Genomic DNA, 26118 nt, shown 5'->3' with positions numbered 1-26118 from the left:
AAAGAAATAATTAGAAGAAAATTAGTACATTAAAATCGCTGGATTGTACTGTACATTCAGAAGAAGCAGCTACGGAACAAAAAACGTGAAAATGCACCGTGCTAAATGTTTGAGTGCTATCAGTGCACCAAAAGTATGTATAGTATATATAATTGTGCAACGTTTTCATTTTATTTTTGTATCGCTGTTATTGGGAATACAGCATCAAAGTGATAACGCCAAAATAAAAAAAAAGGAGGTGCGAAGAAATGGGACGATGCGAGCTTAAAGTCAACATCATCAACTTAACTAACAATGCTTAAGCTTTGATATGCTTTTCGCTACACGCCGATATGCTTTTCGCTACACGCCACATAGGTACTTTGATGTGAATGTCCATTAACATTTAAACGCTAATCGCGGAGTTGTAAAAAGCATAATACACCAGGTGACGAACTCCTCCCGACGTCCCAGCTTTATAATTGTAAATCGCTCAGTGCATTGCACCGTTACGCGATCAGTATGCTCGACAGTAAGCGGGATATGATGGATTTTCTTACGCCTTCGTTAACGCTACTTACGTCTGGGCGATCTTAATTAACATGACCAAATAGGATAGAAAGCGCGTCTGTAAAAAGAAAAGAGACAGAAATAAATTATTTGATTTGATTTGTATGCGGCGCCAGCTTCTCTGCATTACTGCCGCGACCACTTCATTATTACTGCCTGCGACTCGCGCTAATTGCTGGATTGCGGCTGAAGATGATCAGGTGCTTTATCTGACGGCGCCGTCCGCTATATCCAACACTCTAGCTTCCTGCATGAACCGCAGCTTTTGTTAACACATTGAGTGCGCTGTTCGTTATCGTATAGTAGAGCTTCGTAGACGCTCTGTTTCGGGCGCGCCTGCAAGCGTGCTCGCATCGAGAGATGCGTGGAGAATGTGGTGCATACACTTATGCTTATGATGATAATGAAGAAGATGATGATAGTGGTGGTGATAATTTTGTTGACAGTGATGATGATGATGATGATGATGATGATGATGACGACGACGACGACGACGACGACGACGACGACGACGACGACGACGACGACAACGACGACGAGTTCAACGGCAGTGACGAATTCGGGGCAGTTACTAATTCGGAGTGAGAAGAAGAAACGGGGTTTTCTTTTTAAGTTGCCTACTGGCGATAAAAATGTTAGTGATGCCTGTGACAGACGCAACGAATACTGGAGAAATTGCCCTTTGACGAACACTAAAGAAAAAGAAAGAATTACGTAGGCTTTATAACGAAGTTACTATTCCGCAATAACGAAACAGCTATTCTCGACGTGATGGAAGGCTTGGCAAGCTGGAAAAGACGCAATACCGAAAGACAAGCGCGGAGACGCGGCCGCGAATTAGTTCCAGCGGCAGCTCGCTCTGACGTCATGGATTGGATACCAAACGTCTCGGGTCTAGTATCGTTAGCCGGTAAGCAATGACTACAAAACATTTCCAAATGAAATGAACGGTCAACCTGACGAGTTTCGAGGGCCAAAACGTCCAACGTACAAGAAGATATTTCGACATATCGGCGCCGAGATTTCAGCGCGAAAGCCAACCAAGAATACTTACCCTTCATATCGCAAAGACATCCCTCTTTTTCTCCAAATAAAACAGCCTCGTTGGCTGACTGAACGAAAATATTGTTTCTAGAGAATACTTCCCCACTTAGAAATGATTTAGTGCCATTCTTTACCGTCAATTCGCAAGCTGTCTCTATCGCCATCAAAGCTAAATTCGAGAGATGTGGAAGAAACGTGAAAGATTTGTCGGTTGTTCACTGAAAGAACCGGCTTTACAAATAAACGCGGTGGGGCGCCTCACGAGACGTCGCACAACAACGGAATCTCACGGTGCCTACGCCGTTACGATGACACACCGGTGGATCTTCCTTATAGAGTGCGTTTAGTGAGCAAAACATTACTGAGCTCTTTCTGATGTAAATGACCACAGCCAGGTAAGTCGAAACACAAAGGTTTTTATCTTTAGCTGCTGCAAATAGGTGACACAAGCCAGTCAAGTAACTACAGCGCTAGCATACGTATTTGTGGAAAACAAAATCGCTGCACCGGTAATGTTCTTAGTGCCTGGAAGCGTGGGTTGTGTAAGAAGGTTAACAAAATGCGATTCTGTAATGGCTTTGTTGATACTGCATCCACATCTACGATATGAACTATTTGCGAATAGCAACACTGGAAGCGCGTATGACTAATCACGGCCAAAATAACAATCAACGTGATGTATTCTGCGGTGATCTTAAATTAGGAGCCACTGTTCTAAACAGTTTTGCATTCATCCTAGCATTTCTTGAAAACTTTAGGGGTTCGCCGCATCGGATTTTACCAGCGACTGGCATTGCATGCATGCTCACGAAAAACTTGTTTTCACTGTCGTAACGCCCAGTAGGCACATCGCAACCGAAAAAAGCAAGCAGCCACACATATGTCGGTTTGCCCACACTACAGTTAACAGCTTGGCGACGGCTTTGTGAGCTGGAAGACGCCGCTATTGCACAGATAGCGTTGTTCCTCTGTGTGTTATCGGTGTTTAATGCTGCTGCAAGGATGCAGGTAAAGATATCCTGTAACATGAGAGTGAAAACATGCATAGGGTGAAGAAACCTTAATAGTCTGTACACAGTTTCCCCGCCAATCATATGTCTGCGCACGTCTGTCAACGCATGCAAAATTTTGAAGCTTTGCTCGAAGCCGTCTATATTGTCATTGAGAAAAAAAGGGTATCACAATGGTTAAGTCAGCTTACTTCATACATCTGTAAACTTCACATGCCTTCTGCTTGCTTGCACGATTGATTGATTGATTGATTGATTGATTGATTGATTGATTGATTGATTGATTGATTGATTGATTGATTGATTGATTGATTGATTTACTTACTTACTGACTGACTGAGTGAGTGAGTGAGTGAGTGAGTGAGTGAGTGAGTGAGTGAGTGAGTGAGTGAGTGAGTGAGTGAGTGAGTGAGTGAGTGAGTGAGTGAGTGAGTGAGTGAGTGAGTGAGTGAGTGAGTGAGTGAGTTAAATAGCATGAAACAACACAGAAGCTATGAAAAATGCCGTCACGCATACAAGGCTTCAAATCAATTTTATCTGCGTGTGTGTATTTAACGTGTGTATACAAATCTCGGCGCACGCGCCCACTGCGAATCACCCTAGTGATTCACATGGCTTCATGGCTTCTGGTACACACCGACGCTGCTCTGTATCATACTTACAAAAGTAAAGAGACAGCGAGAGAGAAATAAAATCACAGTAACCAACAACATTTAACTCAACTTGACTGCATTCTCAACGTATGCCGCATATAAGATCTCCCGCAGCGTGGGAAAGCTGTATTCCAGACACGTTCACGTACCGCACACCGTATACAGAAACATCGTGTATAATACGGTGTGGGATTTAAACGCAGATAGAAGCGCAAGAATAGCTGCATCAACCACAAGAATAGAAATCGCCTTAAGCGCTTACGAGAAGATTCCGCGTAGCCCTCAGCATTAAGCCGTACGCGCATCGTCTTCACATATATGCGTATGCGTGAAAGAAGCCGCAAGGCAACCAAGATCAAGCAAGCATGCATGATCACCCACAGCGGTAGTCCATGCAGTGGCTATGGCGTTGTGCTTCTGCAGCTCAAGGTCGTGGGTTCGATTCCGACCGCAGCGGCAGCATTTCCATCCTGCTAGTAACAGCGCAAAATGTAGACAAGAGACGAGACAAGAAGACACCACAAGCGCTACCTTTTCAACATACCTTTTCAAGCAGCGCTTGTGGTGTCTTCTTGTTTCGTCTCTTGTCTACATTTTGCGCTGTTACTAGCAGGATGGAAAACCAACAAGCCCAAGCTGCTATTCTAGCATTTCGATGCGGGGCGATATGAGAAAAACGCCCGAATACTCGGATATAAGTGGCACTTTGTACAGAGGCCCAGGTGGTGAAAATGAACCGGGAATTCCCCCATTACGGCGTGCCTCATGATCAGATCGTATGGTTCCGGCACGCAAAACCCGAGAGAGAGAGAGAGAGAGAGAAACTTTATTAGACGAAACAGTGTCCCGAGCGAGGCCGGGTATCACCCTAAGGTGGGAGGGCTCCTTAGTCCAGGAACCCTCTGGCTTCGACTGCCCTCTTAGCCCTGGCGACGAGTTGTTGCTGGTCTTCCAGGTCCCCGAAGGTTAGCTTGGCCTCCCACGTTTAACCCGATAATTTAATTATTAGAAGCCTGGTGTCTCACGTTTCGTCGCCAGAGTGAAATAAATGAAGGCGGGCGCATTTCTTCGCGCTGATGCAAAAAAAAATAATAATAATAAAACCAGTCTTTTTATGCCGCCATCGTCACCGGCAATTAAAGTGCCGCGCAGGAGAGCCAAGACACCCATTAAGGACGTAAAATAAAGTTTTCCATTTCCGCCTGCCGGGCCGCACAGGAGGTCGGGTTATTCGTACAATACGCGCGTCTCCGTACACAGGGCACGTGACCGAGCTGCTAAAGAAGACGCCGCCGCGCGTGAGAGACAAAGAAAAAAAAAAAAGAATTGCGAGGTCACCCAGTATAGTGCTGCGTATCTCACGGTTCTCGCGCCAACGACGCGCCAACGACTCTCCAACGTCGACGCGCACGCACGGGCGACCGAGAAAAGAGTAGCAACAATAATGAACCGAGGAAACCACAAAAACCAAAAAAACAGGGGGGGGGGGGGGGGAGAAAAAGGAACGACGCCGTTCCAGTTATCCTCGCAACCGACCGCATAACGATTGTAATGCCTGCTCTATCGCTCGTTTGCGGACGAAATAAAAGAGCAGCGAGCGCACACACCTGGAGCGCCATCGACACGGCATCGACAAAGTGGCCGCGCGTGTGAGTGCGTGCGTATCGCGTCTTCACCGCTATACAAGATCCGCGCGCGCTCTTCGCGAGGGGCGCATAGGACGACAGCCTGTGCAGTATTATATACGTATACACATACCGGCCCGTAAGGTATAGTCCTGCTGCCGCGCCACGCGGGCCCATCTCGGCGCCCTTAACGTGTCGGGCAGCGTGATTACCTTACAAAGAGTCACATTAGCTTTCCCGGTGGCCATTTATCCTTTTTTTTTTACGCGAGGGTACGCCATCCTTCCTCCTCTCCCGTCGTCGCGCTATCGTCGGGCCGCGCCAGCAGCACGCGGGTTACACAACGACGACGTCGACTGCGCTCGCGATCAGCGTAGCCGATACCGTCGTACGCTATAGCTGTATCGCTCGCGTTTATACGGCTCTTGAAAGCGGGGTGAGAGGGTAAAAGGAAAGCGGGAAAGCGGCTCCTGGAAACCGCTCCAGGCTGCGAAGAGCGAGAGAGAGAGAGAAAGAAGAGGCTCTGGAAAAACCTCGAGTATGAGGAGAGAGAGAGAGAGAGAGCGGGACTTATATAGAGCGTATACACAGCCTCAAGGTAGCGGCAATAAGAGGAGTCGTAAAGAAGTATATAGATCGGCATGTGTGTTTGTATATAGATCTGCGGTTCGCAATCGATAGACGAGATTAGCCGCCGAAGTTGGATGGGGTCTGAATATACACGCGCGGTCAGGTTCATAAAAAAGATAAACGAGGGAGACGAGCGTTTTTTGCTTTTTTTCCTTCTTTTTTTTTCGTCAAAAAAAAAAAAGAATTAGGCGCGTATTTACCGCGAAATTGGAATGGGGTGGGCTTAGGAAATCTCGGCTTGCCTCTCTTATGTTTTGCAGTTAATCTTCCGCTGCAATCTCGGGCCGCGCAGAATAATTCCTCGCGCGGGGGGAGAGGGAGAGAGGAGAGGGGAGAGGGAGAGAGAAGCGATAGGTTCGATGCTCCGTGCCTTCCTGCAACTGTTGCTGGTGTGAACGTTGGTGCCTCGAGAACAAAACGCCAGTGGGATGAAAGAGGGTGAGGAGGAGGTGGGGATGGAGGATTAAGTGTTTTCGTATGTGTCGCTTCGGCATAGCGTAAACGCTCCCGGTGTTGGACGCGCAGTCATGCATGGGCGCCACTGTGCGAGCGTACGTGCGCGTGTATAGTGCACCCGGCTTCGCAGTCGTGGCACCACAGACGCACTCGCGTCCTGCTTTCGTTCGGATTAACGACCAAGCCGGATAAGGTTCGCGAGATCGAACTATATACGCGAATGTTGCGACCCCATATTGATTCTCAACAGACGCCGTTACTATCGAAGCGTACACACTCGTGACTCAACGAACAATAAAGAATGCGCATACGGTGCGGTACAGTCTTACTCGCATGACTGTTCACGTTTGGTTGTACGTTTCACGGTACGTTTCGTGGCATGCACAAGTAATGGGTGGAAAGGAGATGCTAAAGCCCTTAGATGCACGCAGCCAATCTCACGGGGTCGCTAAAAATACGTTTACGATACTCGGCAGCTGTGTCACAGACTTGGCACGACACTACAGCCCTTCTCACACTTGTCAAGAGCGTTCGGAAAGTTTCACGGGCACGGCGTTGGCGATCCAATTTTACTGGATGGTTTGATGCGTTTCACTTTCCGCGCAAATACGAGACGTGTTTAGCAAAGCAACAAGACAGGAGGAGGAGGGAAAAAAGAAAGCGTTCATTGACTGAAATGCGCCACTGAAATATTCGGAGCACACCATTCAAGCGTTCTACACAACTGTTACGTAAGCTGTATGACCTCTGACGCGCCTTCTACTAGTCCAATGGAGGCACACCACTGCATATTAAAATGACCGAAGTCGAAGCTGTTCGATACGGGAGTGTACGCGTAAGCTCGCAAGTCGAAGCCATCGCCGTAGTACTTTTCTTACATGATTCAGATCACCATCTTTATCGTCATCATCGCTTTGACAACAAAATGAAATTCGTACACGAAATATTTTGGAAAATAATTTCGATCTGGGAAAGCACCGAATCTGGTCTGTTTCTTAGTAAAACGTTACGCTGGCACGAACTGTGCCACAGGGAGACCTTTCTGTCATTTTGTGTATATATGTGTGACACAATATCAACAGAGAGTGATGACGACGATAAAGGTAAGCACAGAGAGAGATGCACTCTTACAATAACAGAAAAAAAGATGCATTAAAGCCCATGGCGATAATGGGCATCAAGACGAGAAAGGAACCTCTATATGATTGGCGACAACTTAAGAACACAGTAGCATCTACACCGGTGTCCAAATAAGAGGAAAACTGTATAGATGCGCCAGCCAACGTCGCCTCAATATCCTGGAATGTCGTGAGTCAACGTGAGCACCTGCTCAAAGGCACGACAGGAATAGCGGTTGCATGTGTGTACTTCATACTCACTCGCAACACGTTCCAGGAAGGACATGTCCTCACGTCCCGGTGGAAAACCTTCATGATTGCGTTGTGTCCTGAATAAAAAAAGTTGGAAGTTATCGCCCTTGTCCTTGCTTGTGTATTGTGTTATCTCCCTCTCTCTCTCTCTCTCCTTCTCTCTTTTTGTTCGTCTCTCTAGTGATAAATACGGCTTTTAGCAGACACCATGTCATAGCTTAACAAAGAATTTTCATGAGTAACTGCAAGAATAAAGGGTTAAGAAGCTTCAGGTAAAAGACGACGTGCGAGCGCTGAGAGCTGAAATTCCTAACGAGGCGGCCATTGCGGTGCTATATAACAGCTGCTATGCGGGAGATAGACACGAGTCATCACCGAGGTTAGATTATAGTTCAGCAATGTAAGCGGCGTATAGTCGCATGCGGGTCAGAAGACAGACAAAGCATAGTTGCACGAAACAAGACGGTTGCACGCATGCGAGCTGCTCTGCTTGAGATTGAAGCGAGAGGCAGAGCCATACGAGAAGTATAATAACACGACACGTCGAAACAGCGCTCGATTCTCCGTAGCGCATGCGTTGCGTAAGTCATGCGCCCGAGCTCTGGCTATAACCCGAAAAAAAAAAGTAATTCCTGACTCTCGTCACTACTGCCCATCGTTGGGACTGCTTAGTGGGCCTGAACACTCCAGTGAAACGTACATAACCATAACGAGCGATGTACTGCGCTGGCTACAACTGTGACTGTCCAGCAGCTTGTTCGAAATGATGGACGTGATTATTTCGTCACCTGAGAGGCAAACGCCCTCTGAAGTACTCGTTAGTAAGTCAACAGTACAGACTGGCATCACAAGTGGCGCGAATTTTTGTGTTCTCTTCTTATTGTGCTTTTTTGACATCGCATCTGAGTTCGGCCGCATTTCAGTTGCTGTTCTGCTGAAACCGAAGCGAAAGGACCATATATATATATATATATATATGTATATATATATATTTTTCGTGAAAATAATACTGGTGTGTTCGCAAGCAGGCAGCATTCCTGCTCTAGGGTCGACTGAACAAAAATAAAAAGAGAGAGAGAAAGGCAAGGAACGCTACGAGAACTTGCCTTCAACCCAGTTTCGTTGTTGTTTTTTATTATTATTATTCAGCACGTGCTCGTACCCATATACGGTACGTGCGCCACGAAGCGTGGATGCAAAATTTAGGATCGCTTCGTATCCAACTGCGTACGCCGCAGTCTGGCTTATCTCGAGTCGTAAATACAGGCCCGCGACGACGCCGGGTACGTTCGACACAACAATGGAGCATTTTTAAAACCTCGAATGGGGACAAATTAAACGAGACTGCTGCGGGGGCGCAATCGAAGCATGCGGCCAAACAAAAATAGAAACACGCCGCACAATCAGCGCCGCGAGGTATGACGTCTCGCGCGAGATGTGAAGCCACAATAGGAGAGCAGCAGCTAGAGGGGGCCGGGTCGAGGGGGGGGGGGGCACTTGAGACGTAGAATTCGAATCGCATATCAAACTTAAATCACACTTCGTACTTGTCGTAGCTTGCCCATAAAACAACATCGCAGCCAGGCGAGCGAAGCCGAAAGAGATTTATCTGTCAAGAAAGGTGCGCCGAACGGCGCGCGCATGTACAAGCATACAAGCAGTGTGCAGGGCTCTGTTTGCCGCACCTCGATCCAACAGGAACGCGATGTGGCACGACGCATTAAGCTGGCTGTTCGTGCATCAAACAAAACGCCCGTACTTCACAGTTATCAAAAAAGAAAAAAAAAGAGGAATAACTCAATCCCTCGCTTGCATTTTTTTTTTTTCGTGTCGACTGCATACACTTTGGGGCGGAGAAGCGGTACAGAGTCGCGTCTGCGTAGTACTTGGCTTCGACTGTGTGCCAACGCGCCGCAATTGAGATCGCCGCAAATGGGGAGGACATCAGCGATTCAACTGTGCAGGCTAAGAGACAATGGATTTTCGATGGTCGTAGACGCGAGTCCGTGAAGCGTGCAGTGAGACCGCTGCGCTCGAAGCATCGCTCCTCCGCACGCACGTACGCACCAACTCGAACGTAAGTGCGTACGCGTATGCAACACAAGCAGCTCGTCGTTTGCCCAAAAAAACAAAAAACAAAAATAAAGACGGTGTCACGGGACAAAAGCGTTCGGGGTTGTTTCTCGGCATGTGGTGGCCCGCGGAGCGCACAGCGCGCGATGTCTGTGTATTTACGTAGTGTAGAGCACAGAACGCTCGGGGAGATCGAGCCGGGCCCAGGAATTTCAAGGTCATCGTGAAAACAGGGCTCAGAGAAGGTGCTCGAAGGGACGTTTGAGGTGGGGAAGGGTGGGCGGGCGAGAGGGTTTAAGTCAAAGCTCCTGATTTACGGCATCGGAGCTCCTAACGCGTTCCCCGTTCCCCAGCTACCGCGCCGCGCCGAGCGGGGGCATATAAATCGCCGCCCAATAAAGAGCGAAGGTGTTTCTCAAGTGGCTGCGGTAGCGGCGGCAGCGGTGTGCTTTGCACGGCGCGGGGAGGTGGGAGCAGGCGATATAGGCGTTTGTCTTTCTGCGTATTAGTATAGAGCGCCCGTAATGAGTCACTTGAAAACGCCCAGCCCGTTTCTGCGTGCAGGGGGGCAGCCGTGGCTGGAGGTGGTGGGAGGGAAAGGGTTACGAGTGCCGTGCGAAAAGGGGGTGTGAGAAGCCGCGCCGCATCGTCGGCTTGTAACGCTGCGAGCCGAGGTTTCCGACGCGACTCTTGCCGGAGACTATGTGCGGCGAGCGTTGAATGCAAAAGGAAAAGAGAGAGGGAAAGAGAAAGTTAAAACAGATCGTAGAAAAGGAAAGAAAAAAGAAAATGGAGCAATACACGCCAAACGTTCGCGAAAAACGGTCCAACGGATAAGTAGTCGACGGGAAGTCTGTGCCGTATCAGTGGCGAAATATTAACCTCTGCATCCATGCAGCGGCGCAGGAGATTCACAACCGTGATCCTACACTGTACATCTTTTTTTTTTTCACTTGTATCTTCGATATTGCTTCAAGATTTCTTCGACTTTTGGTTCTCGTAGACTGCGTATGTACGTATGTACCGCAGGTAACACGTTTGCTGGCATTGTGTTCTCTTATCGAGGAATATCTGAAAATGAAGGACAAAACGTGCCACCTTAAAGCTTTTCTTTTTTCGTCTTTCTCTGAAAAATGGTTCTTTTGCTCTTCGCGGTACACAGACCTTCGCCTTAAGAAAACCTAACCGGTATTTGGATTATTTGTAGGTTACCCGAATCTCACTTTGCATTTTACCTAACACAAGCTTGGGTGCGAAGGCACATAGGAAATATGGCTGTATTGATCAAGTGTTCGTTAATTTGCATTCACCGTCCTGTTCCCATTGTCCCACACCACATAGTCAGTCCTTTCTCTCTTTCTCTCTCTGACCTTCTCCAACTGAGCATCGCTAACGTACGCAGATTCAAGCGTAAAAACGCTGTAAATAAATGTTTTCTCCTGCTGCAGTGAAAGCATCAGGACATGCCCGATCACATTCGTCATTTAGAAGAGAAAAATTTTGGCGATGAATTCATAATATACCTGACCTATGTAGAACAAAACTAACTGACTGACTTCTGAGGAACTGACAAATAAACCAAGGGGCTGACTTAGAGTTTGTGGAGCCTTGTCTTCAACGCATCTCATATATCGGCGCTCATTATGATTTCATGCCTAATAAGTTCACTGGAGTGCGTCACTAATAGAATGAGCCAAAAAGAGTTCTGTGTAGATCCATTTTATACTCCCCGAAGTTGCGCCACACTATGCGTTTGTGCAGCCTTAGGTAACATCGTCTTAGTCAAACGCGGAACAAAACATTTGCTAACGTAACCTGAGCATGACATAATTTGAATCTATAGGTAGAGGAGCCTCAATAAAACCCTTAGTTAAAAGAGAACATCAGGCAGCTTTATGGCAAGTGCAAGAAAGTTCTTTTTGATATTGCTTCTTCGCAACACGAAATCATGCTCATGAAAACTATTTTTTCTTTACGACAATGAATTTTCCCTGCATTCACTATCAATATACAAACGCCAGTGAAATACAGAGAAACCAAAGTGCTAGATAAAATTACAAATAAATCAAAGAAAAGCAAGCGTGTTTTGCATACCACAACGTCCGTTAGCGCTTGCAAACAATATGGCAACAAACTCGACGCGCCAGAATTTTAATTATCCCTAAATGCAGTTACATTTATGGAACAGCTGCGCGTTAAGTCAGAACGAATAATAAACGCATAAACTATTCCAGCGATTTCGCCCATTTCAAGACAAAAAAAAAATGTATAATGCGTGCATTTTACAAGCTTTTCTGCCATCGCAAACTATCTTGCACTAAATTCACGTTTTAAAGTGGCCGCTTCATTTTTCGTCTCAACTGGGCAACTGTTCGCACTTCCTCAACAGCACTTACAATCGCCACTGTGCCCTGAAATCTGCTTTAAAAAAACCAGTTTTCACAGCCTAAATCTCAAATCTTACTGATTCAAATCGCGACGTCCGACACACGTACGTCATTTTTCCTTGAGACGTAGCGACTGAACCGACCTTTTTTTTTTTTATCGTCGATAGATTGACACGCCATCGTATAACCCTCACACACGCTCGTTTTATCCTTAACGAACACCATTAATGCCAACCTCCTTTCTTGCGCAAGCATTTATGCGCGTAAGGCGGCGCATTCTCGTGGTTCTCCGCAACCACGCCGCAGCTTTTATTTAGCGCTCTACTTGCTCTGAAAAAAAAAAAAAGGGGGGGGGGGAGGTAGAAATACTGAGATAAGGATCGCGTTCCGCTCCACCCATGTTCGTAAACGAAACCCAAGGCGGTGTTGAAAAGCAGTTAATGACGAGCGAGAGAGAGAGAGTCCTCGAAGTAAAAAAGATACGACGCCCAGCCTTTCAGGGATCTCCATTTGCGCCTTTGGATTACACTCTGTGTTCAGGGTGTATACACGTATATACGTCCTTGCGAAAAAAACCCACTCACTATAAGCACGCTGATCCGGCGATATATATCGCCACGCATCGGACGCTCGCTGTCTGTCTGTAAGTCGTAGTGGTTGTATAGGCAATTTTAAAAGCTCCCTAATGGGAAACCCGCAATTAAATGTGAAGCTGTAGCGCGAAGGCGTTTTGTTTTCCGTCAGCGCAGGTGTCACGTATACACGATCCAGGTGCGCTCTAAACTGCGAATTTCCTCATTATGTTTATCAGGCCTCCTTTCTTTGTTTCTTTTTTTTTGAAGAGGGAACTAAATGGAGTCCAAGAGTAATCGGTAAGGGGCTCATCACACGCACTTGTCCTCCGCAACGCGCAGTTTGAAATGTGAAGTGCCGACCACTGAACAACGCCTCTCACATTACAAACGAGATGATCGAATGCAATTCGGCGCCTCATATATTAGAAAGGAGTTGAATGAACGCTCTTGGAAGGAGCGATGACGCCCATGCGGATTACCCTGTTACGTCAATCATTTCTTTTTTGACGTCATCAAACAGGCAGGCTGAGGCATGTAGCCAGATATGTAGGTATGATGGAGGAAACCTTTAAAACAAGCACGTCAGAAGACTTGTAGTTCTGGCACTTTCAAATTCCAGCAGTCGGGTGACACGTATAGTCAAATGTTCGAAATATGTTTTCTGCTGTGCCGGAAAACGTGTACGCATTCCGCATGCCTCACGAAGTTCAATGTGTGACGTTCAGTTTAGCGCGATAGATGGCGCAGTGTGCGCCTGCATTGTTCAGCCTTGAAATGATCGCAATCTGTCGTATCATTAGTGTCATGGTGCCATTCGTCGGCCCCGTTCATCAAAGACAAAACTACTTTCTTTCGTCTATGTGTGGTGAAAGGGATGCTGAAATATTTTGCGTAAGGATAAATTGAGAGACGGGGCTTTTTGAATAAAGAATTCGTCATTCGTGGCGAGAAAATGAGGAGAATGAAAAAACTTGGAGTGGTACGTGTCACCTGTTTTGGACAGTGTACCCCTCCCACGACGGCAGCACTGGCCGATTCACAGGGCGGGACAGAAAGTGAGGTCACGTGGGGATTACCTCAGCTCCCTCGTTTTGGCGCGGGCGATTCAAAGTGAGGAGCGGCAGTGGGACGTTCGGTGGCTACTGTTTTCTCAATAAAGTCGTACAATGGCCCAGAAAAAACAATGATACACATAATTTATCGATATAACTCGGCAAATGTTTTCCTTCAGTGCGCCATTAAAATCGACGAGACCCACCCAGTTCAGCTGCAAGCTGTTGCGCCTCTGATGAATGTCGAGACGTTCCGCTTGTCAACATGAAATAGTGATAGCACGTCAGCCATAAAGAAAGCGAGGATATATTCGCCTAAAGGTTTACGCGAGAATGCTCGAATGGCACGGTCCATCACACCAAAATGAAAACAAGAAAGCATTCCCACATTTACATCTGACAACTAATCCATCGCATTTTCAACCTCTGATGACATGCGCGCATGCGCCAGACAGACGATTATGTAGAGGGCAATAGAGCCATATTGGATGCTGCTCTCATTTCAGTAGGTATCGTGAGCCTGCGGCAGCTACGCACATGTGAAGTCGAGTGACGCACCTGTTCGCATATAGCAATACTCAGGCTGTGCCGCGTACGGTCTAAGGACAGAATTACAGGACTGCGCCGTTCACGGGGAAAAAGAAACTCGGACAGGTTGCTGATCCATCACAACTGCAACAACAGCGCGGAAAATGCGGGTTGCAAGCGAGACCTACACAACCATATATAGGGCCAACTTTCACATGCTTTATTGACATACGTCGCCCTCCATATATACAGCTAGAGACAAAGCGAGCTGGGTTTTTATTCAAACTACATTAAAAGAAGATGTTGCTCTTACGCCCACCTTTTTTTTTTATAGTAAAGTTCGGAACGTTATCGCATTCTTCAGTCCGCATCGTTGAATTGAACTGAATTGAGTTAAATTCTGGGGTAAGACGCACCAAAGCCACGGTTTGATTATGAGGCATGCTGTAGTATTGGCCATCCGGATTAAGTTTGATCACCAGGTGATCTTTAACGTGCCCCCGATGTACGGGACACGGGCTTTTTGCATTTCGCCCCCATAGAAATGCGGCGACCTCGTGCTTTGCTTAGCAGCGCTATACATCGTACATCCTCTAAGCCAATGCGGCGGGTGAGTGCACATCGTTCTATAAAGCAAATGGCAAATTTGACTGCACGCTTGCTGGTAAACTATTATCTGCTGTCGCATGCGCGCCTCACCAAAGGAAAAGCGACGTTGTGCAGACACCTGAAGCATATACACGTGGTGAGACACCACAGTGATTCTATAACAGGTGCTCGGGCGAAGCAATTGCCAGCCTTGATCGCCAGATTAAACCCGCTTGTTGCTACAACTCACCAACACCACCACCAAAAGTATATTTCGCTGCTGGTTCGCAAATAAATGTTCGGACTAACCAAACAAGCAACGATGCCAAGTGCTTTACTGAACTATGTATTCTCGTTAATTAAGTTCGCGTTAATCACAGACCATTGTCGGAGCAAGCCACTTTTGAATGCCGAGCTTATAAGCCATCGCGTAGCATGCATAAGGGCGACGAAGACACTGCTGTGCACTTTTCAAGGACAACGGACTTGTACAAACGGCTGTATCCTGCACTGGTGTTCATAGTTCTTCCCGTGACTCGTTGGTGACACAGTGTGCGGTGGTAGTCACCGGCTGTGATCGCGTGTCTGTGCTCTCTGTTTCTCTCTGCTTTCTTCTAATCTTGTTTCTACTTCGCACACTCTATTTTCCAGCGTAGGGTAGTGAACAGGATTTGCCGTTCTGGATAACCACCCTGTTTTTCTCGTTTCTTTCGTATCTCTCTCTCTCTCTCTCTCTGTGCAGACCGAAAAAATGCAATTAAAAAAGCCGACCGCTGCACAAGTAAAGCATAAAAATATCGTCAACGCGAAATGCGATGACGCAGTTTGTTTACATTCGCATGTTTCTCAATAACATGTGCGTCAGCCCGCCTTCGGCTGCCATCTCAAGAGGGAACCTTGAGCATACATGCAGCCGTTGTGACGTCGCCCCGAACGGAAACTTGGGTTCGACTGACAGCGAAACTCCTTACGTTCGTCACATTTTTTAATGTTTTGTTTGTACATATACTTCAATGCTGTCAGCTAAAAGTGCAATTTACTAGCGCTTCGAACGTTGTTTGTTCTATAACAGTTGAATGCTGGACGCTCTGCTTGATGCCAACTGTTCACAGTACGCCAACAAATGGAGCATGTTCCGGATTAACATAACAGATGCTGCAAGTAGTCTGTAGACCGCACTCTGCACCATGCGTCCCAAGATCGGTGAGGATATTCAATAAATTGATCATTTTCGTAATATATGAGTTATCCTACGAGGCTGCATATGTGGTTCAGGTTCAAGTGATAAGCGAGTCAATAACAACAACAACAAAAATAGCGAATAACATGAGTGCGCTATTTTCCGTATTGGCATGTTTTTTTCTTGAAGATAACAAATATGACGGCATGCTTTACCACGTACAGTAGTTAAAGAAAAATAAAATAAACAAGAGCGGAACTACGTAATATTATCTGAGGGAAAGCTTAATCTCTACATGCATTAAAAAACAATGTCCAATTATCCACCTTTAAATGAAAAGAAAGATATTTCTGGTTTTTGCGCGCTGGAACTACGACCTGATTGCCAGGCACACCGCAGTGGGGCACTCCAAATTAACTTTGACCCCCTGCGGTTCCTTAACGTGCACCTAAATCTAAGTGCGAGCGTTATTGCGTTTCACCCTCATCGAAAAGCGGCTGCCGCGGCAGCGATTCGATCTCGCGACCTCGAGTTCTGCAGAGCAGCGCCATAGCCACTGGGCTACCCGGTCTGGTGATTAATAATTAACCAGCCTTGAACTCTACACAGACGACCCCCCCCCCCCTTCTTTTTCTTTTTTCATTGCAGTTTTGCAGCATTTAAAAACGTGATAATGGAGGACTAAGATGCCCTAGATATATTATTGGTATGGTCTGGCTACGCTTACATAGGTGGTGAGAAATACTACTTAATGCATAATATTTTTTTATATAACATCGCTGTTCACGAAGCACTGTGGGCAAGACAGCCAAGAAGTTAAGTGAACGAGACAAGTTGTTTTGAAGATATGTTGTACATCGTACGGCAATTACGTGTTTTAACCTCACATCTGATATGGGAGCTTCATATAGAGGTGATGAAATCTACGATGTGCAAGTAATGATAAGAGGAAGTGTTTTTTTAATTAGGCTTTGCTACAACAAAATGCATACGGACACACGCGCGCTCGCGCACACGGACTCACATACGCATTCGTACATATATACAAGCACGCACACGCACAAGACGTTTCTGTATTACCGATATTATTATTGATAAAGTGCACAAAGACAAAAGTGACATGTTACAGAGGGCAGGAGAAGTTGCGTCCATTGCGTTGTACGGGTTATACCTTGGTTGGTTTTACACCGTTATACTCATCCAACACAATTAGTTCACAACGTTGAGGCAAAAAAAAAGAAATGTTTCCTATTTCAAATTTCCCGGCCAAAGATATGTTACTGCGACCGAAAGGAAAACAAGCGGTTCGCCATGAAGCGACATCTAAATGGCAGCTCTGGGAGGTAAGCAATAGAAATGCTGAGTCAACGGCCATAACAACGGGTGTCAAACCGGCGTCTTTCATTAAACCTTTATAACCATGCTCATACATTTGCAGGAAATTAAGGGACGTTCTGTTTGAAAGATTTTGTATTTGTTTTTGTTTTTTACCGACTGAACTTCTGCGTCACACGACACTCGGGTTATTTGATACACGCAGAGTCATCACTGGAGTTCATTGATCGTCCTCCGCGGTATTAGCCGACGCTGCCGTAGTGAAATGGCAGCAACGATAAGTCACGGAAGGTCAGCAACCTCCGCGCGAGCTGTGAGTTTAAAGAATTTCTCTAGCCGAAAACAAAACGTTCGGCTTCGCCGCAGGTGGGAAAACGAAATAAAATAAAAATTATAAAAAACACTCGCGTATGTTCTGCATTTTCCGAGCTTCGTTATGATCTGATAAGGATGAAATGCCGCTATGCACACTTGAGTCACTGTTTTTGTCTCGCTGTCAGCTGCGGCACATTTGTTTCTCGCTTTGTCACTCCGGAGTGCTAAAAAATGCATATAGGGGCCGCCACCATCGTCCGAAGCCGGCAGCGCTGACAGTACAGCCAGCAAAGGCAGTGCGATTTTTTTTTTTCTTCCCAAAACTGTCTGTCACGGGAACGAAAGACGAATGAGAAAACCAAATGCATTGCGCCGCTTTCCTTTAATTACCCACCAATATCCTTGCAACGAAAATTCGGCAACCTTGCGGCTGATTGCTAGATAAGGAGCCGCGCTTATAAAAAAGTAACCTGGTCTGCGGTGCACAGTTTAAAGCCACACCTTTTTTCGGTTCGCGCCAAGTGAACCTACGCAGGGGAAGGAGCCTGCTATAAACCTTTAAGACTTGTATATGGCGCTCGCCAAGCGATGCGGCCGACACATTTTATGTGTCTGGAATTACGTACGAGCAGCTAACTTAAAGCGATCTAAGACAAAGAAACTTTTTTTTTTTACGCTTCTCTGTGCGCGCCGAGGTACGTAACTATAGGCGGAACAAAGGGCTGTAAATTACGAACGCAACGAGAAGCTGTAGTAAGCGGCTTGCGCTGTTGGCTCGCGCGCAAGAAAACAATTGCGGGCCGGTTGTGCGCATGTGCAGATCACCGCGCATGCCAGGCCGCGCTACCGGCACTTTTATTGCGCATTTCGAGCTGTTATGCGCGCGCATCTAATTACGCATCGCATTACTGCAGGGAGTTTACGTTTCTGTGAGGAAGCTTCGAGCGTTTATCTTGGAGCGAAGTGGCCAGCCAACGTGCGACAACCGCAGATGACGTCAGGTGTGGACATGAAGCGAGACGTCCGCGAGGTGGGTCACCTTTTGTGTGGCGTTCTGTGCGCTTAGCAAGCGGCCGAGGATTCGAACATGTGGAGGCCTACGCGCTCGTCGAGCTGTTTATGCCTCTTTTCTTTCCATTGTTCTCGCCCCCCCCCCTCTCCTCCTAATTAAATTAAGAGCAAACACACTTCAAGTTTCAACTTCAACCGGGCATCGGCGTCCGTAAATATTTTGTGAACGCTAAAGGAAGCAGGATGGCGAAAATCAATCCAAAACAACCCTTTACGGCATATATGCTGGCCTGTATACAGTACGGTTCTTGGCGTAAGCCATACTGACGCATCATCAGGAAGGAAGCAGAGACGCGCACACACGAGCACTTAACAGGAGCTGAAGCAGCCACGGTTTTAGTGGAATAAACACACGTGGAGTAATCAACGTCGGTCAAACAGGGGAAGCTTATACGCGCTGCACGCACCACAACAGTAATCAGGGCCAGTATATACAAAATAAACAAAAGCCAAAATCATTCGTAAGAAGAAAATCTGAACAATTCTGATCCTGGGCACATTATTAGCGAAGGCGGTCTACCAATGTCTAAGAGCGCTTACGAACGTAAATGTTAATTCGGCTCCAGGTCCACATATATCCGTTCGTTCGCGTCGGTTGATAAGTATTTCCAAGAAAACCTTTCCTAAATGGTGACATCGGGTCAGCCTGCAGTGTGTGTAAGCGCCTTTGCTTCAAGTCAGATATGTCGATGTCGAGCCAAGAATTTTTATCGAGACAGAACAGTATTCGAATGCAAAGGTGCCAAAAGAGTGCACATGTGCCGTCTGACCGATGACAATGCAAAAATACTTTTTTTTTTCTTGCCCGCCATGTACTGACGTAGGAGCACCACGTTTACGTGCTCCCACGTCGTTTGCAGTGAAGTACGCAGATATGGGGCCAATTTGCACTTTAGCGTTTCATTTAAACGTGCACTGGTAGAACACTTAAACGCACTTTCGGGTGCGTCATCAGCGCGTTGGAATTTCTAACAAAGAAACGGTTGAAGTCACCGCTACACTCTGAGGAAATTGTATTTGACTTTAGTGCGCACCGATCATTACCTCTACGTATGACGTCACCGAGACAATTTGTCAGCGCATGAATCCAAGCTAGACTCGCAAATCCTTCTGCATAGTCGCTATGTATAGCTTGAGAAACCGCATTGCGCGTAGCCCTTTTCACGGACCTTATTTTATTTTTGCCCTTGAAGCTTATCTAGCACACTGCAACACGACATCGAGCTATAGATGGTTTTTGCAACAGGTTATCATGATATTTGTTGTCCTTATGTTATACGAGTGAGATATTGCGACTATTTTGTTGAGAGCAAGAACAACAACAACAAAAAAGAAAAAGAAGATGAAAAGGAAGAATGCATTAAAAAACATGTTTCTATTTATTTATTTAGCATACTTCCAAGGCCCGGGGTCATTACAGGAAGGAGTGGTAAATAACAAATGTTTACACATTAAAGGAAAAATAAACTACAGTTATAGCAAGTTAATGTTAATGATAGCGAGATTCTGGAGTATTCTACCTTCGGCTGCGAAAGCCAACGGTGACCTGGCCTTCCACTAACTAAGCCTTTGCCGTGTTTTAATTTTTCTTTGTCACGCATTAATCGCTCCTGTTGACATAAGGTGAAATAGATAGTTTTAAACCATTTTATAAAATCGAGGCAATTTATTAACGTCCACTAGCCACTACTGTTATCTCAAGTATGAATAAACGTACGAAATTTTATATGGATACGTGTAGCATTTGCTACAGAAAAAAATAAACAAAACGGGCTTTGCGACAGGCATAAGGGGGAATTTGCTTCGTTACAGATTCACAGTAATGACTGCAATTAAACGTTTGACATGGCCAAAAATTTCAGGTCGCATTCACACGGGCGTGACAATTGAGGTTCATTCCACCGATTGGAGATCGTATACGTGAAAGGCATCACGCGATACATAGTTTGTAAAACAGTTTATGTAGTATGTTATGTACGGGCGTATTTGCCGTCCGCGCACTCGTCAGTGAAACCGAACTTCTTTATGTGTTCACGGGCAATACGAAACACATGTGTTTACATATGTAACCGTAGCATGATCACCTTCTGTGGGTCCCTGGACCCATGTACAGAATTAACTTTGTGATATTACTGACTCAACTGTTGTTGTGATACTTTTTGCGCCTAATATTGTAACAAACTATCTGAAAATATCTTTTCTTTGCCAAGATACGAGCAGTCGCTGGCGCCACCTAAAGGCGCCAATCTCATCTGATACATAATGTCAACAAAAGAAAAAAACGGTCCCTGGGATTAATGCTCAGCTTAGGTCAGTGTGTAAACAAACTTCCATAATACCATCTGCATATATATATATATATATATATATATATATATATATATATATATATATATATATATATATATATATATCCTCCTGAGACCCCGCTATGGGGATTTGTCCAATATATTGGACATTAAGAAATAAGACAGCACTCCTGTGACAAGGCTTTCATCCTCATAAAACCGCACTGTCCAACTTATTGGACACCTGTTTACGCCATCTATACAGCATTGATGAAAATACATCGTTCAAATTCCTGACGAAACAGTTCCACAATGGTGGCATTCAGCGGCGCGGCGTTTTATGGCAGCTGCCGGAGAAGTAAGCACTGTTTCTCGTATTTCTACCTGCTTTCAGGGCATATCTTTGATTTTTTAATAAAGTTAATACAACAGCATAAGCGCAGAATACGAAACTTAAATTTTTGGTGCGCTTACTTTTTTTCACGCTTCCTTTGATTTCGCGTGTCCAATATGTTGGACGCTAGGACTCAACCCGGTTATTTTGACCGCGGTTTTGAGATGGCCTTGTTATGAACAGCAGGCGAGTACTGTTGGCATTTAGCGGCTTGTGGACGAAATCGCGTCTCTTTTTTTTTTTAGGGGACTGGCTTCGCGTGTCTGATGAATTAAGCGGATAACTTTTATTTTTTTAATCCATGGCTAGGATCCGCAAGACACCTGTCGCAGGTGGTCTCGTAAGGAAAAAGACATATCGATGTCCCTCGACCAGATATTGTGCGCATGTACAACGTCAACTTGGGGGGTGTTGACAAGGCAGACCAAATGATAAGTTACTACAGGATAAAAGTACGCGTCAACAAGTGGACAGTCAGAGCCATCTTTCACCTCTTCTACATTGCCCTCAGCAACTCCTGGGTGCAGTACACGCGGCACATACCCTCCCTAAAGAAACAGCGGAAAGAAATACTCAAATCTATGCAGTTCCGCCAATCTCTTGCCGAGACTCTCGTGGCTCAAGGGAAGAAGCAGAATGAAACGAAGAGTGAGAACAAAGCCGAGTGGCATCCGCCATCAAGGCAGGCTCGACTGTCTCCTCGAGAACCCCCCAAAAAGAGCACTACCCACTGCTCAATGCTGGCAGACACTGCAAATGCTGCCCGTTGCAGACTACATGGCTGCGACATGAAAACAAATATCTTTTTCACCAAATGTCGGCTCTTCTTCGGCATCACCCAGGAAAAAAAAGCGTTTTGAAGTGGCCCACAGGAAGTGAACACGAGCAAAATTTTTGTTGAGCAGAGGAATGCTCTTTTTGTACTTTATTCACTACTTTGCCTTTCGAGTTATTAAAATATTTTTGCACACGAGTTTGAGCGCAATATCGGCGGTATGACATTACGTGCGCGCTGGGTGAAAAAGACCGGGTAGCATCCCGGTGTCCAATATATTGGACATCGCGCTGAGCTGAAACTATCAGGGCTGTTAAAAAAATATTTAACACTTTTCATCTTCATAAACCTACTGACTTATTCTGAATGTTTGGAAAATATCTGTGCTCCCAAATGCATCCCGGGTCTCAGGAGGATATATATATATATATGCGGGAAAAACATAAGCCAATGCAAGCAGCTTACGGCAATTGGTCGCCAGGCCTTCTAGGGGCAGCATTTTCCAACTCTTTCGAAACCACAGTCGCATCACATGCACCTGTCGCCAAGATACATGCTGGAGCACCTATTCAGGCACTTTTGGTGCTTGTGAAGTTTTGATACCTTCCTATATATACATCTGACTCTGCGCCACCATCGAAAAGTTCGTATTCAATTTTGCGATACCGCCATAGCTACAGAGCAGGACTCATCGAAGCCTTAGAAGGCAACCACGCACACGTAAATTCGACGTTTTTTTTCTCGGCGCGACGTATCCAGGCACTGGCGCTTCTATTTCAGACTCAGGCGGCGCTGCTGCTACAACCGGAAACACGTACACAGTCACTTAACAGTCATACGTTTTATTTCGATCATTCGTTTATTGATAATATTTAAAGGCGTTGTCACTGTTAAGTAATCAAATTATTCCAGTTATCATGCACAGGAGGCCTCAATTCAGTTTCTAACTACATCCAAAACCTTTTTTTCGCACACCCATTTCTAGGAATTGTCATTCCACTGCTGACATAAATAGACTAGCTCTGCTTATGAGTTTTATATAGATAATATTCCTCTATGCCTTAAATGTCGCAAACACAGTGCTGCTGGGGATGGCTTCACGAGTGGGCCAGACGATAGCTCTCACTTGGTAAGTAGCTTTAAAACTTACGAAACGAAGCTGTATGTTCGTGAAACGATGAACACAGAACACTTTTCGCGTCCTTCACTCGTCTTGGCGCATTTCACGCCGTTTCCTAAATTGCAGTAAGGTCCCACCTACGTCCCTGAACCCACATATCGCGCTACACACCTCGCAAAGACGCGGCAGTCACACTGTGGAGCAGCCTCTCCATATGTAGGTATACCTCCAAAGATAGAGACTAGATAGAGACTCACACAATGTAGGCCGCCAGTTCACGTGCTGTCAATTGCGGAGGCGACGAATTCATGGGATGAACGTTGGTGACAGATCCGATGCTCACGCGGTGGGTGAATGTGAAATGGCAACAACGCCTTTGCTACACTATGCACAAATAATATAGACAGACAGCGTTTGTGAAAACGTGCTCGTTCCGTTAAACAATGAATAACAGATCCTTTTTATGTGTTTCACAGGCGGGTTGGAGCTTTAAATGGCTCATACCTTGGTACGCCAATATCTGAAACTATACCAGCCGGAAACGTGGATACGGTTGTCTTCCGAGAAAATTTGCGAGACGTCTTTGTCAGAACTATGTATGTCACTGACGTCAATAAGATCGACACGCTTGTACTGACGTTAAACTTGCTTCATCTGCGTTCGCAGAACATCATGCGCGCGCTTTTGGCAGAAAAGTACTTTTTTTTTTTAAGGATGCGCCCGTTGGGATCGAAATAACAGGCGAGACGAACTCCTTGAGGCTAAAAGCATAAAGATTGCTCGACGCGAGTCCCTCATAGCGTAATACAGAACCGCACACATTGCTAATTGCTAATTGTGCAGATATATATCCAGGTACTAAGCAGTTGTCGCGGTAGACGTCCATCTGGGGTCACATCAACTGGTCGCTGCAATTCAACATTGCCATCACACTTGTGTAAGTATACGTAAGAGGCGTCGGTCGTCACGCCCGCAAAAGTCTACATGACGATTTCCTCTTGACGACCTATGTTGTTATATTATATCGTTGGTAAGTTACTTATGCTGAAGCCAAGGCCGCTACCAGACTCTTCATTTATGCGTTACAATTGAACATCTGCCAGCGACACCTGGAAAGACACGTAGCTTCCTGTTACCGGTGTGTTTTCATCCCTTCAATTAGAGCCATAGAACGTGCGATACGAAAAAGGCCGTGCTTTGGTTTCGGAACATGTGGGCTCCTTCGAGTCAAGCATAACGCGTCTGTGTGCTTCGACGGCACTGCCTTGTCGCCCCTTTTCGCTGTCACTTATGTGCATTCGACGCAGAAACAAGCACCCGTGAATCTCGGCAGCGCACGCACCGCGTGCGGCGAGTCAGCCGAGGGCGTCCCGCGTGACAGCCGGGACTTCTCCTCCAACACGCCTCACCTGCAAGCGCCATCCACGGGTAGCGGGGCACGTCGTTCAGGGCGTCCTCCGGCCTCATCATGCCGAGCCGGGGCAGCGGGTAGGCGAGCTCGGCCGCAGCCAGGAACTGTTGGGAGGCCATCAGCGACGCCGTCGCGGCCGGCGACGTCGCCGCTCCGCTGGCGGCCGCCGCGGCGGCGGCGTGCGGCCCCAGCCCCAGGGCCGCGGCCGCGTATCCCGCCGCCGCCGCTGCCATCGCGTCGGACTTGGCCAGGTCCACGGACGTGAAGTAGCCCAGCGGCGACGCCGTCGACGTCGCCGGCGGCGCTGCCGCGTGCACGAACGGGTACATGTCCGAGGAGGCGCGCGTCACAGTCGTCGTCTGGTACGGACGGAACGGCACCGGGGCGGCCGTCACGGCGGAGGCGACCGTCGCGGCCACTGTCGCGGCGTCCGGCGGCTTGGCGACGCTACTCCCCAGAAGACCGTCCATAAAATTGACGCTCATCTCTCATTATGTTGGGCAGCGCGCGGTTTTGTCGGACACCTTTCTCGCTCGCAGCGTCTCCTCGTGCACACTCGTCTTGGTCCTCGTCGTTCCTCGGCGACCGGCAGCCCCGCACCACGCACGCACGCACACGCGCGCACGCTAGAAAAAAAAGCCAGCCGCCCTGCAACAGCCCCCGTCGCTTGCCGCCGTCGCTGCCTCCGGCGTGCTCGCAGAGAGGAGCCCCCCCTCGCGGCGACGGTTACCCTCGCCGCCTCCTCGCAGACATCAGCTGTGCTGCGAGGGTAAACAAGGCACGCCAATGGCAGAAACCGGCCAGGTCCCGCTTTCCACGGCAGCCAATGGGCCGCCCATTCACGCCGGACGTGAAACAAGTGCGACACACACACGCGCGCGCGCTCGGCGCTCGTTCCGTCGGGCGCCCCCGCGGCTTAGGGAATCACGTGACGGCGATGCCCGTTCCGTCGCTCGGCTGCCGCTCTGCTTGCTGCCTTCCGCGCGCGTCGCTCGTTAATTACGCGCTCTTCGTCATGCCAGCCGCGTGTATATATGTGCCTTCTGCTCGGGGTCTAGATCCAACGCCTTCTCGCCTCTCGATCTCTCACCCACCCTTCGCCGCCTAGGATCCCGCTCCGCGCAGCCCCGAAAGGATCCAACAAAGTATGCACACACGCAAAAGGAGGAAGAGGAAGGAAGGCAGGGTGGCGAGAGGGAGCCAACACCTCGATGAATGCCTCATTAGTCTTTATTCTGACGCGCCTAATGCGCGAGAAATGATCGGCGCGTTGCCATCGGCGCCACCGATCGCGCTTCAGCAGCTGCTAGCCGAAACAGGGCTCAGCGCTCGAGTTTCCTTTCGAGTAACCAACAGCCACCCCCCTCTCCGCCCCTCCTCCTCCGCCAATCTGTGTCGGTTGACGCGCGTACGCGCGCAAATTGATCGCCTTGAAGCGGCGCCTGATTTACGCACGCACGCAGTACCTGCTGTCGATCCCGTTCGCAGCCTTGTTTCGCGTCGCAGGCCTAAGTCGATACGGCCGCTTAACCGGGAGACCAAACAACTGTCCGTCACCGTTCTTTACTGGCGCGCCTGGCTGCCACTTGAGCTGTGGCGGCGAGGAGCTTTCTCCTTTTCCGGGTTAACCTTTTCGCAGATTTCCTCGCGTTTCACTGCACTTGTTACAACTCGTTCGTACTCTCTCTC

The 26118-nt window shown here is 47.3% G+C and overlaps 1 protein-coding gene across 1 annotated transcript in view; it reads right to left on the bottom strand.

The window, feature by feature from the left end:
- The window catches only part of LOC139059090 (homeobox protein abdominal-A homolog), a 106864-nt gene extending 81410 nt beyond the window's left edge, over nucleotides 1–25454 (bottom strand). The window contains exon 1 of the mRNA XM_070536991.1: nucleotides 24428–25454. Within this exon, the coding sequence (XP_070393092.1) occupies nucleotides 24428–24914 (487 nt within the window). The 5' untranslated portion in view covers nucleotides 24915–25454. The remainder of the gene's footprint in view (nucleotides 1–24427) is intronic.
- Nucleotides 25455–26118: the final 664 nt, after the last annotated feature.

The sequence above is a fragment of the Dermacentor albipictus genome, chromosome 4 (genome assembly GCF_038994185.2).
Source record: "Dermacentor albipictus isolate Rhodes 1998 colony chromosome 4, USDA_Dalb.pri_finalv2, whole genome shotgun sequence".
Lineage (NCBI taxonomy): Eukaryota > Metazoa > Arthropoda > Arachnida > Ixodida > Ixodidae > Dermacentor > Dermacentor albipictus.
Note: the sequence above shows the minus strand (reverse complement) of the source record. Positions and strands in the feature narration are given on the sequence as shown.